At 39.7% G+C, this 15,954-nt stretch overlaps 2 protein-coding genes across 3 annotated transcripts in view; both read left to right on the top strand.

The window, feature by feature from the left end:
- The window catches only part of fkbp10a (FKBP prolyl isomerase 10a), a 400,035-nt gene that overhangs the window by 145,706 nt on the left and 238,375 nt on the right, over positions 1-15,954 (top strand). The window lies entirely within an intron of this gene.
- LOC307162957 (piggyBac transposable element-derived protein 4-like) lies at positions 6,124-9,023 on the top strand (the record flags this gene model as incomplete). Its single annotated transcript, XM_079878729.1, has 3 exons — positions 6,124-6,269; positions 7,190-8,482; positions 8,600-9,023. 3 exons carry the CDS (start codon positions 6,124-6,126, stop codon positions 9,021-9,023), a joined length of 1,863 nt encoding a protein of 620 aa, XP_079734855.1.

Genomic DNA, 15,954 nt, shown 5'->3' with positions numbered 1-15,954 from the left:
ACAGCATTCCACACGTTCTTCTTTGTCGCTTTCATAAGCTTTGAATTGTTAAACTTTAGGTGGCAAGATTTGTGCCAAGAAGCAGAATGTGAAGCAAAATTGGTAGCAGTTTCATCATTCCCAAAATAGAGTTTAGTTGGAAGATTGTCAATCACCCTGAATTGCTCGACATTAGCAAGAAATGATCTATAGGCATGAGATTTATCACCACTTGTCCCAGGTGTCTGCAAGGTACATCTCAGGTGTTCAGAGGTGTCTTTCTGGCAAATAATACATAGAGCCCAGTTCAGCTCCATGTTGAAGTTTCAGAAACTAATGTTATGTAAGCATAAAAGTTATTATTATACCGTTATTTAGAATGTGTCACTTTATGGTTTCCATGGTGACGCGTCATTGCTTGTCACGTGACACACCGCAGTGCAAGTGGAAGTATTTTGTTGTTTAAACACCTTTATAACGATCGTGTTAGTTGAGCTGTATGCGCGATGGGCGCCGCCATCTTAGTTTGTGCCGCAGACGCAGTTCAGAGAATCGGATCTGTTGTATTTACAACACGTTAATTCATCCACTTCTCCCGAAATACATAAAAGTAAGTGGCTGGTGAACTGGGAGACGAATAGAGTAAACTTTAAAGTTACTTACACAATGTGTATCTGATTTGAATAAAACATGTCTAATTATAATGGAAAGGATTATTATTGCCTCTTCCTTTGACATCAGTGTGTATTTTACAAACTCTAAATGTATTTTTTTAGTACTTATATGTCTGAAACCTAAAATAAACATTATGTGGTTGAAAACATTGAAAAGTTGTGATATATGACAGCTCTGAGCGCGCCTGTCTCTGGCTCAGCGCCAGCCAACGCGAAAGCACATTTGAATTTAGCAGTTGATCACTTCATGCACTGACCATTCTAATCACACCGGTGTGATCGTACGTGCGATGTGATGCAGCCTAACATAAAACTAATGACCAAACTATGAACTTAGTAGATAGCTATGAATTACCTAGTTGAATTGAAAAATAAAAGAGAAAACCAAGATCTCTTAACATTTAAGCATTTTTGCTGCCTTTTTTAATATTCCGCCAATATTATACAGGGCTTTTTGAGGTTTGTTGAGGTATAAGGTGTCTTGGCACTCTGTTTTACACTTATAATTTGGAAGATCTATTGGCCTGAGCACAAATGAACAAAAGGAAGCTTATTCAGTGGTCTTAAAAGGCCATTACCCTGAAGGTTTTACTTGAGAGGGAAAAAAACAAAAAACGTTTTTCATGAATATTGTTTTTTAAGTGATTTGACACTAAATTTCAATATTTCAGCTGGGCTCCTAGGCTGAAATCATTTAGGAGGTCCTAAAGAATCTTCATGTAAAATTTGGTGCTTTTATCACCTCGGTAACGGTATTATTTAATATGTGCACTACCCAACTGGACTACTGTGTGTGTATGATATGACAATAGTTTTTTTTTTGGTCACCGAAATTGGTCACAAATTGGTCACCGACCACAAACCTCTGGTGCCACTCATGAATCAGAAAGACCTGGACAACATGCCAATACGGTGCCAAATACTACTCATGAGACTTATGAGATTTAAACCGATGGCCGAATATGCACCAGGGAAGACCTTAACAGTGGCCGACACACTCTCACGGAGTCCACTACAGTGCCTGGAAATGGAGACTGACACTCACTCAGACGTAGCGTGCTATATAGCAGCTGTTGTAGATGCCCTGCCTGCAACCCCACGTAAGCTTGAGGCCATAAAGACAGCTACAGCAGCCGACTGTAACCTTTAACTGGTGTTGCAGTACATAAAGTCAGGGTGGCCATATTGCATAGGAGCAAGCAGCAATCATCAGCAAGCAGCAATCATCAGCCGCTGGCTCCCCGGAGTCCAGCGGCACCCATATTTTCAAAGAAAGAGCAAATTCCTCTTTTCCTGGGTCCCAAGAGGGCCAGACTGGTGGTGTGCGACCCTGTAAAGCCTTGTCGTAAAGGTGTTTTTTTTCTCAAATTAAACAGTAAAATGCTCATGAAGTGACTCTCAGAGTGGCTCTGGAGATGAATTTCATCATGTCATCATATTGTGAGGCAGCAGAGACTGAAAACAGCGCGAGCATCACTTGTGCTTCAGTGTGTGTGTGTGTGGTAAATGAAACCGCGCGTCTGCGCCATTAATTCACACAGAGACAAGCATAACATGCAGGGTTAATATTTAAATAGTATCTTTGCAGTTTAATATACACAGACACTATATATATTGTCATATAATGTGCACATGTAAATGTGACTTTATAGCTTTAAGGGCATTCTGTCACGTACGCACGCGGGGGCGTTGCCCTTGCAGACTCACGCGGTTGCGGGGAGTTTTAGTTTGAGCTCTTGCCTGTACCGTGCTACCTGATTGTAACAATACAAAGTATTCATTTAACCCTGAGACCTGTGTGGACATTTGAATTATTTACATGGTGTCAGAAGCATTTTACGGACACATTGCTTCTCTGAAAAGATGGCCAAGTTTCATCCTCCGGAAAGTTTCGCTTTTGATCGTCCAAATGAATGGGCTGACTGGAAGCAACGTTTCCTGCGATTTCGGCTGAGCCTGTGACTGAGCCCACTGACTGGTGTGCACCTATGGTGGGACGGTATGAAAATTTAATATCACGATTATAGTGACCAAAATTATCGTGATTATCAATATTATCACGGTTTTGTTAAAATGAGATGAAATTGTTCAAAAAGATTTGATGCTCACACTGAAAACATTTCAACATGTTTTATATTTGAAAATCAACAAACAACAAATAAAACAAGCAGCTCTGTGCACTTTTTAAAGCAAGATTCTATTCTGTGGCATTTCCACAACATAATATTGTTGTGATCATCTTGTCTGGACGATTGTTTTGTACGCTGTACATAATGGATTTATAAACAGATAAGATTTAAAACATTAATCTCAATTCAATGTCCCCATAATTATGTGGTAAAAAAAATCGGTGTAATAAGTGTATAATGATATACATTATTATCCATTAAATGTCACTCTTAATAGTCTTGGCTCAAAGTCACTTGCTGCAAACTTTTATTTGCGGATGCTTCACGTTTATTTCAAGTGAGTGAGATCAAATATTTCAACTTAAAACAACATTTTATGCCCAATTATTTCCCAGACGTAGTTTTGGTATTGAGGTCAAAGTTAACTTGCCTTGTGTTCGCTATACAACAGTTGGTGATGGTCACACAAGACGACTCGGCAGATCTGAAGTGTTTCTATTGCAGCGACTTTTTCTTGTGCATGTTCTGCAGACAGGGTGACCATCCTCGATTAAGTTTCCCTCAGGACTTTTGTTAAAGCCAAAATATGACCACACCTCAGAATTGGTTATCTTAAAAGGCTGAAAAATCTCCCGAGCACGGTCACTGCCTTCCGACGTTCTTGAATAATAAAAAAAAAAAAACATTGCGCGCTGCACGCCTGCATCAGACATTTTTGCCTGCTAAACAGGATTAATAGTGAGTTATTAAAATTGCGATAATCAAAGACGGTTTTAATGATAATTAAATTTTAAACGATATTACTAACCGTCAGTACATTTTATCGTGGTTTATAGTGAAACCGGTAATCGTCCCATCCCTAGCCAATTCCAAGGAAAAATGGGAAGGTGTGCATCTGTGTTGATTTGAAGAGGTTAAACGAGGCTGTAAGGAGAGAGAGGTACGTCCTTCCAACTGCTGAGGAAATTACTGCTAAACTCAGTGGCGCAACCATGTTCACGTCACTGGATGCCGCCTCCAGGTCTTGGCAGATACCTCTGCACCCTGAAAGCACCAAGTTAACCACCTTCATAACACCCTTTGGGAGATATGAGTTTAAAAGTCTGCCATTCGGAATCACAAGTGCTCCGGAAATCTTCCAACGCAAAATGACAGAGACCCTCAATGGCCTGGTAGGTGTGGTCATCCTATCTTCATGGATGATGTCCTCGTGTATGGAGATACTCCAGAGCAACACGACCAACGTCTCAGCAAGGTGCTGGAAAGGATTGAGTCAGCCGGCCTGAAGCTAATCAAAGAAAAATGTAAGTTTAGGCAGGACCAGCTTCACTTCTTGGGTCATGTCATTGACAAATGAGGTGTGAGGCCCGACCCTGAAAAAGTCAAGGCAATCCGCGAGCTCCTACCACCACAGAACCCTGCTGGGCCCCCAAATGCATTGGCACCTCAACTGCCTCAAGTTGCTAGCAGTACACCTTGCTCTGAGACGCCGCTGCTCGACAAGCATGTACTGGTCCATACGGACAACACTGCGACCGTTGCATACATCAACCATCAAGGTGGTCTATGCTCCCGTCGCAACTCATCTGCCATCTCCTCCTATGGAGTCAGAAGCATCTGAGGTCGCTTCGCGCCACTTACATACCCGGCCTGCTCAATCATGCTGCCGACGAGCTCTCACGACAGCCTGTGGCCCCAGGAGAGTGGAGACTCCATCCCCAGGTGGTCCAGCTGATTTGGGACCACTTCATGGCCGTACAGAAAGATCTGTAAACCTCTACGGACTTGTCCCATTGCCAGTTGTTCTAGTTGGACCCTCGGCACGGATGCACTGCAACACAGCTGGCCCCGGGGCCTCCACTGGGCGTTTTCCCCAGTGAGCCTTCTCGCACAGACACTGTGCAAAGTCAGGGAGTAAGAGGAGCACGTCTTGCTAGTTGTCCCTTATTGGCCCAACCAGACCTGGTTTCCCGAACTGATGCTCCTCTCGACAGCCCCTCCCTGGCCCATTCCTCTGAAGGAGGACCCACAAGCTGTAGTAGATACCATCACTTCTGCGAGAGCACCCTATACGAGGCATGCTTACGCCTTGAAGTGGAAACCTGTTCATTGAGTGGTGTTCTTCTCACGAGAAGCCCCCCGAAGATGTTCAATCGGTATTGTGCTTTCCTTCTTGCAAGTTGGGTTGGAGCGAGGGCTGTCTCCCTCCACCCTCAAAGTGTAAGTTGCCTCTATTCCAGTTGATGGGAGATCCGTGGGGAAGTACGACCTGATCTTCAGGTACCTGAGGGGCGCGAGGAGACTGATGTTTCCTGCCTAGTCAGTCGTGTCGTGAGTCTACCTACCTAATGTAGTCTAGTCTGTATTGTTTCCCCCCACGGGGTAGTTTCTGTTTTGTTTTACTTTTATATTAACCTGTTAACCTTTGCCAGTGCGCCGGCGCACTGAAGCGTTTTTTTTCCCCACTAGTTTAATGTTTATGAATGGATTTAACGTGAAAGAACATCATTAATCTTGGCAAACTATATATCATTTTAAAGGTCTTTGCCTCAAGCATCGATGATAGAGCTCTGTTTTACGATGAAAAGCTTATAACGAATGCATTTCTTGCATTTATGTAAGCAGTACAGATCAAAACACACGTAATCAAAAACGGAGTACATACCAGTAGTGTCGTAATAACGAGCCACACACGCATCCACTGCTAAAAGTTCCAGATTGAATGGAAAGGTGAGGGTCCACTGAATAACATCCCATAGAGCATTTTTAGTCCAAAGAAACAATAACGTTGTAATATCGATGTTTATTCCTTTGTTTACATCGAGTTTCTTCAGGGTGAAGTATCATACTTGTCGGTTATGCAATAAAATTATGCATAAAAAACAGACTCCCGGTAGCCAAACGTTATATGGGTGTGTTGCTTAGAGTGTAATGAACAAATTAAGACCGCACACACACACACAAATACAAAGATAGGCAATATATAGGTCAAAATATCCAAACACTGCGGTCAGTTTTTTTTGACGTCATGATATGCTGATCCTATTATTTTGTCTTTACAACGAAAGCCAATGAAATAATTGAAATTATATGACTAATAGAAAATGTAGCCAATCAGTGCATGATTCCAACGATACCCGGGAAGTTTAAATTCCTCGCGAACAAGATGTTTTTTTATTTATTTGAATCAGTCACTCTCCATTCCGCTTGAGGAGCTAACCTGCGACGTAGGCTGTGACCACACCCCCGTCATTTGACAGCTAACTAGCCATAGCAAAAAGACGGTTCCCCAGTCAACATCTGTTTTCGCGTCTTTCTTACTGGACGGATTATCTCATCAAATGGATCGTCAGAAGAAGTTTTTTTCTGCTGAAGATGTTTTATTTGAGATCACTCGAAGCAGCGATGACGAATTTGAGGAGAGTGAAGACAGCGACGACGAGGGTGATATGCTTGAGGACGGAAAAGATGATCCAATTTTATATCGGTGAGTTGCTATATACATTATGTAACATGCACACATTATACGTGTGTGTATGTGTGTAAGAAAGAGAGAGAGAGAGAGTGAGTGTGTGTTTGTTTTCCCATTTGTTTTATAAGGTAAATGCATTGTGGTCTGAAAAGATAATGCTACTTTATATGTATTTATTTATTTATCTATTTATATTTGTATATATTGGATAATTGTACAGGTGTTTAGTTGTTTCTGTCATTTTTCCTAGCACACACACACTATATATCTATATAACGTTAGTGTATGTGTGCTAGGAAAAAAAAAAAACAGAAACAACTAAACACCTGTACAATTGTCCTATACAGTATAAATATAAATAGACTTGACATTTTTTCTGTAATTTTTCCTAGCACACACACACTATATATATAGTGTGTTTGTGCTAGGAAAAAAAATATAGTGTGTGTTTGTGCTAGGAAAAATTACAGAAACTAAACAACTTTACAATTGTCCAATATATACAAATAGAAATAAAGTAGCATCATCTTTTCAGACCACAATGCATTTACCTTATAAAACAAATGGCCTGTCTGATGGCCGGCCATCAGTGTGATTGTTGGTTCTATGTCTGACCATCCATATGAATGCTGTCTGTATCACTGTCAATCAGTCACCAGCCATTGATTGTTGAATGGGCGACTATCAGTATGAATGCAGTCTAAACGACTGCCCATCAGTTTGATTGTTGATTGAATGGACAAGTTTTAGTATGAATGCTGTCTAAATGACTGCCCATCAATTTGATTGTATGGACGACCTTTAGTATGAATGCTGTCTAAACGGCTGCCCATCAGTTTGATTGTTGATTGAATGGCCAGCCACATAAAAACTATACAGAATTATTTACTTGACATGCGGTGCTAATTATCTTTCCATTCTTTCCCATGCAACAGCCATCAAGTTGAATCTTCAGATGAAGAGTGGCATCCAAGCACCAGCCAACCAGCAGAAAAGAGATGCAAGCTCTCAGATTCTTCAAGATCTGCACTTGCTGTTTTAGACCTGAATCGACCAGTAAAAGGGAGAGGCAAAAAGAGCAGCAGAAAAACCAAGTCCTTACCCGCTGTGTCCCCAAGCACCCCTAAAGAAAAGTGGAACTGTTCAACTGACGAGGACATTACACCACCGCCTGCAGTCTTCAGACCATTTAGAACACCAGGCCCACAGCTGATCCTCACAGCATCATACACTGTGTTGCAGTTGTTCCAGCTCTTCATATCCACTTCAATGCTGCAGACAATTGTGCAAAACACAAATGCCTATGGAACACTTCAGCAAAAAGAACAAAAGCAGTGGCAAAATATTTCTTTGAATGACTTATATGCTTATCTGTCACTTGTTATATTCATGGGTCTGGTAAAAGTGCCTTCGCTGATGGATTACTGGAGGAAATCCAACATTTTCCACATACCCTTTCCTGCCCAAGTCATGTCTTCAAGGAAATTCTATACCATCTCCTCTGCACTGCATCTCAGTGATCCCAAGGTGGATGCCGAAAACAACAACAAAAAAGGAACAGCTGCCTATGACCGTCTCTGCAAGATCAAGCCGATGTATCAGGAGCTGAGAGATGCATGTAAGAACTTTTTCCATCCTTTCCAGAACATTGCCATTGACGAGAGGATGGTGGCATCAAAAGCTAGGAATGGACTAAAGCAGTATATGAAGGCCAAGCCAACAAAGTGGGGATATAAACTGTTTGTGCTTGCTGACTCGCTGTGTGCGTACACATGGGACTTTTTTGTCTATGAGGGTAAATCACCTGCAGCGCCCATTCCACAGAACAAAGGACTGAGTTATGAGTCTGTCATGGCACTGGTTGATGAGAAGATGTTGGGAACAGGCAACAGACTGTTTGTTGACAACTTCTACACTAGTCCAACTCTGTTTAGAGATCTCCTGAAAAAAAACATCTGGGCTTGTGGAACTATTCGGTCCAACAGGATAGGCTACCCTAAAACCGGCATGAACAAGCTTCTCAAAAAAGCTCCTCGTGGCACACATCGTTGGCTGAGAGAAGGGGACTTGCTGTTTGTGGAATGGAAGGACACGAGAGAGGTACAGATGTGCTCCACCATTCACAGAGGCAGCGGAGGGAGTGTTGTGAAGAGGAAAGTGAAAGGTGGAAATGGACAGTGGGAAACCTTGGATGTACCTGTTCCAGACTGTGTTGCAGAATATAACAGGTTTGTAAAATATATTCAGTAGTGTCAATTTTACTTGTTTATATTTCATCTATATTGAATATCAAGTACATTTCTGAAAATGTATTCTAAAATATGACCGTTTCTATTTCTATTCAGGTGCATGGGTGGAGTGGATGTCTCAGATGCACTCATTGGCTACTACTCAGTCTCACACAAAACAAGAAAGTGGTATCGTACCTTCTTCTACCACTTCGTGGACATAGCCATAGTCAATGCCTTTATACTCCAACGTCAAATGGCCTGTATGAAGAACCAGAAGCCACTGACACAGAAACAATTCAGAGAACGTCTTGTTGAGGAACTTACTGTGTTGGTGCGTGCTGATGTTCCTTCATCTCCTCCATCCCACAAAGATGAGACTCGCCATTTACCAGGGAACTTTGCTTCAGACAGCACCAAAGGAAGGCGTGAGTGCAGGATTTGTTCCAAAAAAACTCCTGTTTTTTGCAAGACTTGTTCAACACCATTGTGCTTTCAGCCAAAGCGTGACTGCTGCGCTGTTTGGCATCACCAGCACTGACTAAACAGGACTTAGCATTTTGACTGCTTCGCTGTTTGGCATTACCAGCACTGACTAAACAGGACTTAGCATTTTGCCGGAGACAACAGCATTGTTGATTTTTTTTTCTTTGCCTTTTCTGTTGCAAAGAAATTCAGTTATTTTTTATATATTTATTTGTTTAAATATTTCATAATATTTTACTTATATTTTTATTGTTATGTTGTGCAAATAAATCACTTGTATAAAGTCTTATGGTTGTGTGGATTATTTTATAATTGAAAAAGCATGGAGCAGTGTATATGATGACTAAAATAGCTTGCAGTACCCTTCATAACATTTGGTCATTAGGTTGCTTTTTGAGGTATCCAAGGAGGCTTCTTGGTACCTGGACATAGTCTTGGAAAAAATATTGCAGAAATCTCATTTTTCATAATATCTTCCTCAAATGTGAAATATAAACTGATGAGACTTGTGGCTTTCAATCAATTACCTAACTGGATTCCTCCAGGTTTGTTTTCATTTATTTTTTCATAAAATAATAAAATGTTACTTGCAGTACAAATTATTTTCAAGACACTTTAAATTCTATAAATTTTTGTCTGTGTAAGTTTTTTCAACTTTTACATTTGGGTAATAAACTCTAAAGTGTCTTCTTTTAAAATATGTCTAAATTGTGCATGTAGAGCAAATTGTTCAACAACTACAATTATTTTAGTTTGGGGATGTCATTTCTGGGGATGTGCCTCAGGCAGGGGGAGGGAGAAAGGGAACTGACATAGTCTTGGAAAAAAGCTTGCAGGAACCCCATTTTTCATTATATCTTCCTCAAATTTGAAATATAAACTGATGAGACTTGTGGCTTTCAATCCATTACCTAATTGGATTCCTCCAGGTCTATTTTTATATATTTGTACATGAAATAATAAAACATTTTTTGTAGTTCACATTATTTATGAGGCACTTAAACTTTTATAACTTTTTATTTGTTTGAGCATTATCAACTCTGATTGATTGTTAGTAGAGTGCCAAGTGTCTTCTTTCCAAAGAGACCTTAATTGTGCCTGTGGTACACTGTTCTCAGGAGCTATATTTATTTTAATTCAGGTATGTCACTTTCAGCTGTGAGCCCCTGAGTGGGGGGTGCAGGTTAACAGGTTAATAGAGCCCATATTCCTCTGCATCCTTGAGTCCTCACTTCAACCATTACCTCAACCTGTGACATTACTTACTAATTTGTTAATCAGAGTTTCTTGTAGGGATGTCACGATACCAAATTTCCAGTAGTCGGTACCGATACCATTAAAGTTTTACGGTTCACGGTACCAATTTCAGTACCACAGCAAGATCTGTTGGAACTATTTTTCTATTTTATTGAACTATTTGAAAAAAAATATTAAATTCAATTCAATGACTTTATTATTTATGACAGTAAACATAAGTAAATAATACATATAAGCATTGAAGGCTACATGCGGTTTAAAAATCAAGTGAAAAATAAGCAACCTTCTATGGACATTATTATTATTATTATTATTAGTAGCAGTAGTAGTAGTATTTTTAATGCACGGCGACGTAGCTAAATCTACTGGACAGTAGCCTAATATAATTATTTCTGTCAATTTCTTCAAGTTAAACCAAACTTTTATTTTGATGGGTTGCCGTGAAGACCTTTAAGTTTCTGTGTGTGTATGATATGACGATAGTTTTTCTCAAATGAAACAGTAAAATGCTCATGAAGTGACTCGAATTTTATCATGTCATCATATCGTGAGGCAGCAGAGACTGAAAACAGCGCGAGCGTCACTCACTGTGTGTGTGAGGTAAATGAAACCGCGCGTCTGTGCCATTCATTCACACAGAGACCAGCAGAACATGCAGGGTTAATATTTAAATAGTCTTTTTGCAGTTTAATATACACAGACACTATATATATCGTGGTATATATCGGCTACAGTGCTCCTAGTAAAAAAGTTAGTCTAGAGCCCCGCGCTTAGATAAACATGAAAGCGACTGAAAGCAGCTGCCTATTAGTGGGTACCGGTACTACAGAAATGCTGGTATCGTCACATTTTAAAAATTTCAGTACCGACTTGGTACTGAAGTACCGGTACTTTTGAAAACACTAGTTTCTTGTTAGTTAACAATTGTTACTAGAATGTTAATAGTGCGTTACATTTTTTTTGTGTGTAGTTATTCATTAAAGATGGAACAGTATTTTAAAGTGTTACCTGAAACAATTACAAACTTGTATCACTATGTTTGAAAACACTGTTTTCAACAACTAGGGACGGAAAACGTCTCAGCTTACTACTCTAATCCTGGTTCCCTGAAAAGGGAATGAGACGCTGTGTCGAGATGCTGTGGGAACGCCTCTGAGTGATTGCGTCGCAAAGCACCTATGAAATCAGTCCAAATGGCTTGACGGAAGGTGACGTCATCGACCAGTAAACTATAAAGCATACCTGGAACAAACAGCCTCTAGCTTCTGATTGGCTGAAGCAAGTCGCTCACAGGCATGCAGGGAGTATCGCAGGGTGACACAGCGTCTCGATCCCTCTTTAGGGAACCAGGGTTACAGTCGTAACCTGAGATGTTACCTTTCGAGTGAACTTGAGCTGCGTCGAGACGCTGTGGGAACACTATACCCACAGCGCCATAGTAACAAGTGCCTGTCCGTGTGAAATCTCTGCACACGCTAAGATGAAAGCACCTGTGCCCCTGGAGTGGAGCCGTGGTCAAATTCATATAACCTCACTAATGTGTGCGGCGAGGAACAGTCCCGCCACATCATAAATATAGGGAAGGGAAACTCCTGACGATAATGTTTTAGAAGCAGCCATACTCCTAGTCTCTTGGTCTGATGCCTCACAGTGCCATGAAGGAAACATTATTAGAGTGTGTATCCCCAAAGATGCATATATACATAGATAAAATATATACATAAAGATACATAGATACGTAGTAAGAAGCTAAGGCCGCTATTTACACCTTTAGTGTGGAGGGGAATAACCCTGCAGAGAAACGCTTCTGCTGGAACTCCAGCATTGCGCCCACTGGGCAGATAACTGTGTCCAGCTGATGCTCTCCACACCAAGAAGTGAAAAAATATACACTTCAAGGTGTAGAGTTTCCTCGTGGAGAGAGCTCTGGATTGGAGGATGGTCTCAACAATCTTGGTTGAGAGACCTGAACTTATGAGCTGGGCCCCCCTCAGAAGCCAAGCCCAAAGTTTCGACAATTCTGGGCAGGGGTAAAGTATCAACCTGCTCGCCTGAGAGAAAAGGTCCCCCCTGAGCGCAATCTCCAGAGGAGAGCCGTCGAGGAGAGACTCTAGGTCTGAGAACCATACCCGGGCCGGCCAAAACGGGGCTATTAATAGAAGACGTTGCCCTGTCCCGGTGAACTCTCTACAGAACTCCCGGGAGCAGAGTGATCGGGGGAAATGCCTACAGACGTGACCTCGGCTACGTCTGCAACATAGCGTCTAGCCCCAGAGGAGCAGGCTGAGAGTGAGAACCACTGTGGACAGTGTGTCATCTCTTAAGATGCGAACAGGTCTACTTCTGCTTGACCAAAGTTTTTCATTGGTGGTGGAGTCAGGGTGGAGTCCACATTCCCTGGGCCTCGGCCCCTGCCTCAACAGGATGTCTGCTCCCTGATTTAACCCTCTGAGGTCGGCAAACGCGCCGGCGCGTTTTGCTCGATTTTTTTCACATAGCAGCAAAATAGACTTAAAATACTCCGTCATTTATGGTCATACAGACTTAAGAAATATAAAAAAAGAAATATAAAAAAATGAACTGTTAAATGTCTACTTTTTTATGTGTCCACTTACAAGCAAAAAAAAAACATTGTGTTTTTGTAAAATAAAGAAAATAAACAGGGTGTGCTTTCTGCCTGTCCGTCTCGGTGAATTTTTTTTTTGGAGCACGTCTCTAAACTTAACCCTCTGGGGTCTAAGGTGTTTTTGGGGTCCTTGAGATGTTCTGACATGCCCTGACATTTGTGCTTTTTTCAGTTGCTTACAAACATATTAATGGTAAAGGTATAATTACACTCTATTTAGCACAAACAGGGCTACCATAATATGTGAGCAGCATGTATGTACATGTTTGTATTTTTGAGAGAATAATGTTTATGCATGGTTATTGAAAAAACTAAAAACTAAAGTTTCTGAAATAAGGCCACAAAACACATACTAAATATGTGTCCACAAGACTTTTGACTAATGGATGTTGTCGCCTAGAGTTTTTTTTCTTCAAAATGATCTGAAAATCATCCTGCCTAATCATTCACATAAAACAATACATTGATTTAAATTTTGCAAGACACTTTCTGTTTGGAAAGGCAATATGCGAGTGGGCGTCAACGATCCAACACCATCATGCATATTGAGTAGTTCACACCTGAGGAGACAATGGGGCCCGCATACTTAATGAGCCATTCATTCAGGTGTGTCACTGAGCCACAAGAAAGAATGCAAGAGCGATATGTATGTGTGTATATACAGTGGTTAAAGTGGGATTTGGCAGGTGGGGGGAACCTTCAAATTTTGTGTAGGTGCAACAGGGAAAAATGACTCACCGTGGGACAACTTATTGAGTATCGTGGTATAGCAATACTTTTTGGGACAAGATTGTCACTGTGGCACCAAGTATCACAATACTTATTTAATACTTATTTTAATGTTTTTATTTTGGTCCATCTACATCTACACTGATATGATGACGATACTATGTAAAAACTGAACCCTGAACACCACGATATGGAACACAACCTTGTTTTTCACAATGTAAATTTAAATATAAAAATGGAAAGTCCAAAACTGACTGAAATGTGCGGTAGTTAGGGGGGTTCGGGGGCATGGTCCCCCGAGAAAATTTGGATTTCTCTGACCAACATATGTGCAATTTAGGGCTTTTGAAGACCAAAAAAAATTTGATAAGAAATAGCTTTAAAACTTTGTCAGTAGATTATTTGTCAATACCTGCTTTCTCCTCATTTTCATCTCCTTCTGCCCTAATTCTTCCCCTCCTAAAGATGAACTTTGATAGTCTTTTCATTTTCGTCTGTGTCAGTGAAGAAAGTAAACAGGCTCAACTGATATTTATATGATTTATGAATCATTTTCTGAGACAAGTTCATTTACTCAGGGCTACCAGGAAAGCTGTAGCCTAAGTCAGTATTGCCAATAGGAACCTTCTACAAGCTTTGGAATTTGAAAACGTCTGTTTTTAAATGTTAAAAGTAATTTTAAATAATACAAATTATAGTCCACGTTTAACGCAGTTGGTGGAATTGGCAGACATTCCCTTAAGCATCATGCGCTGTGGAAACGCGTCAGAGCATTCTCATGTATAAATGTAATATATAATAGAATAATAAATAATAAAATATAGGCCTATTACAAGGGAAAACAAATGTCAGGCGAATACCGAACCCAAAACTAACTTTACCGCGCTCAACCCCCGTGAGTGCATTCATGCATTAGTAGTCGCTGTCGTTCTGCTGGGAGTGGAGGCGTGAACCGGTGCAGATGCACTCAAATCAGACAGGAGAACCGTGAGAACATAACGTCGGGAAGCGTGTTTGTGAAGGCGGGGCCAGGCGGTGATATTCAGTTTTGATTTGATGAATGATGAGAATCATTGAATTTGATGAGAATGATTTGATTTGATTTGAATCTATTTATTTATTCATTTATCTGAGGTGCTGGAACACAGTTCCGGACCGTTCCGGCCCACTTTAACCCCTGTGTATATATATATATATATATATATATATATATATATATATATATATATATATACAGTGCTATGCATAAGTTTAGACACCCATGCTAAAGTTGACTAAAAAGAGGAATAAAAAAATCATCTTTTGGAAATTGAAGTTAATGCCTTAATTAAAAAAATTAGGAAAAATCCAACCTTTAAGGACACCAATTTTCTTTGTGAATGAATAATGTATCGTAAATAAATAAATGTTCTTCCTTAAAATACAGGGTGCATAAGTTTGGACACCCCTATGTTAAATTCCCATAGAGGCAGGCAGATTTTAATTTTTAAGTATTTTTTTAAATTTTTTTTTAGGATACTATGCATCCTGATAAAGTTCCCTTGGCCTTTGGAATTAAAATAGCCCCACATCATCACATAGCCTTCACCATACCTAGAGATTGGCATGGGGTACTTTCCATAAGATCATCTCTCAATGCAAATCAAACTAGCTATTAGGCTAACTGAAATAAAACCATGCCAATCTCTGTATCTCTGGGTGTCTAAACTTATGCATAGCACTGTATATATATATATATATATATATATATATATATATATATATATATATATATATATATATATATATATATATTCTACCAAATTGGTTCACAGTTGGAAGCATCTCAATTTTTTTTTTTTTTTTTTTTCACAAATTGTGCTTGCAAATTGTATAATATCCAAAGAAAACATGTCTAGTAATTGTGCAGTTAATTCTCATACTGTATTTTCAGTTTTGGAATATGTATCCTCTCCCCAAATTTGTCACTAATAAAACACAATAAAAATTATTTAAAGAAAAGGCTTATATTTACCTTTTAATAGTTTGTTTACATCTACCTTGTAAATATATTTTTTTATTAAAAAGGTTACAATTACAACAACAATTCAAGTGTAATCTTTCTTTGTAAAAACTAAAGTATACATTTTATCATACATATTTCAAAGTTAAGGATTCATTACTTTGAATATAGCCTAGGCTACATTGGAACAAACACATAATAACATATTATTTGATTACTTTATTTTTGACAAAACATACTATATATTTAACATATGAGCAAAAAATTGGCAAACAAAAGCTTATTTGAGGTGGCAGATGTTTTACAGTAAAAATGTATAATCTATCCAAAACTAGTCAACGAAATGTTGTCTTTCATGTCTGTAATGGTCTT

The sequence above is a fragment of the Squalius cephalus genome (genome assembly GCF_949319135.1).
Source record: "Squalius cephalus genome assembly, chromosome: 8".
NCBI classification, from domain to species: domain Eukaryota; kingdom Metazoa; phylum Chordata; class Actinopteri; order Cypriniformes; family Leuciscidae; genus Squalius; species Squalius cephalus.
Note: the sequence above shows the minus strand (reverse complement) of the source record. Positions and strands in the feature narration are given on the sequence as shown.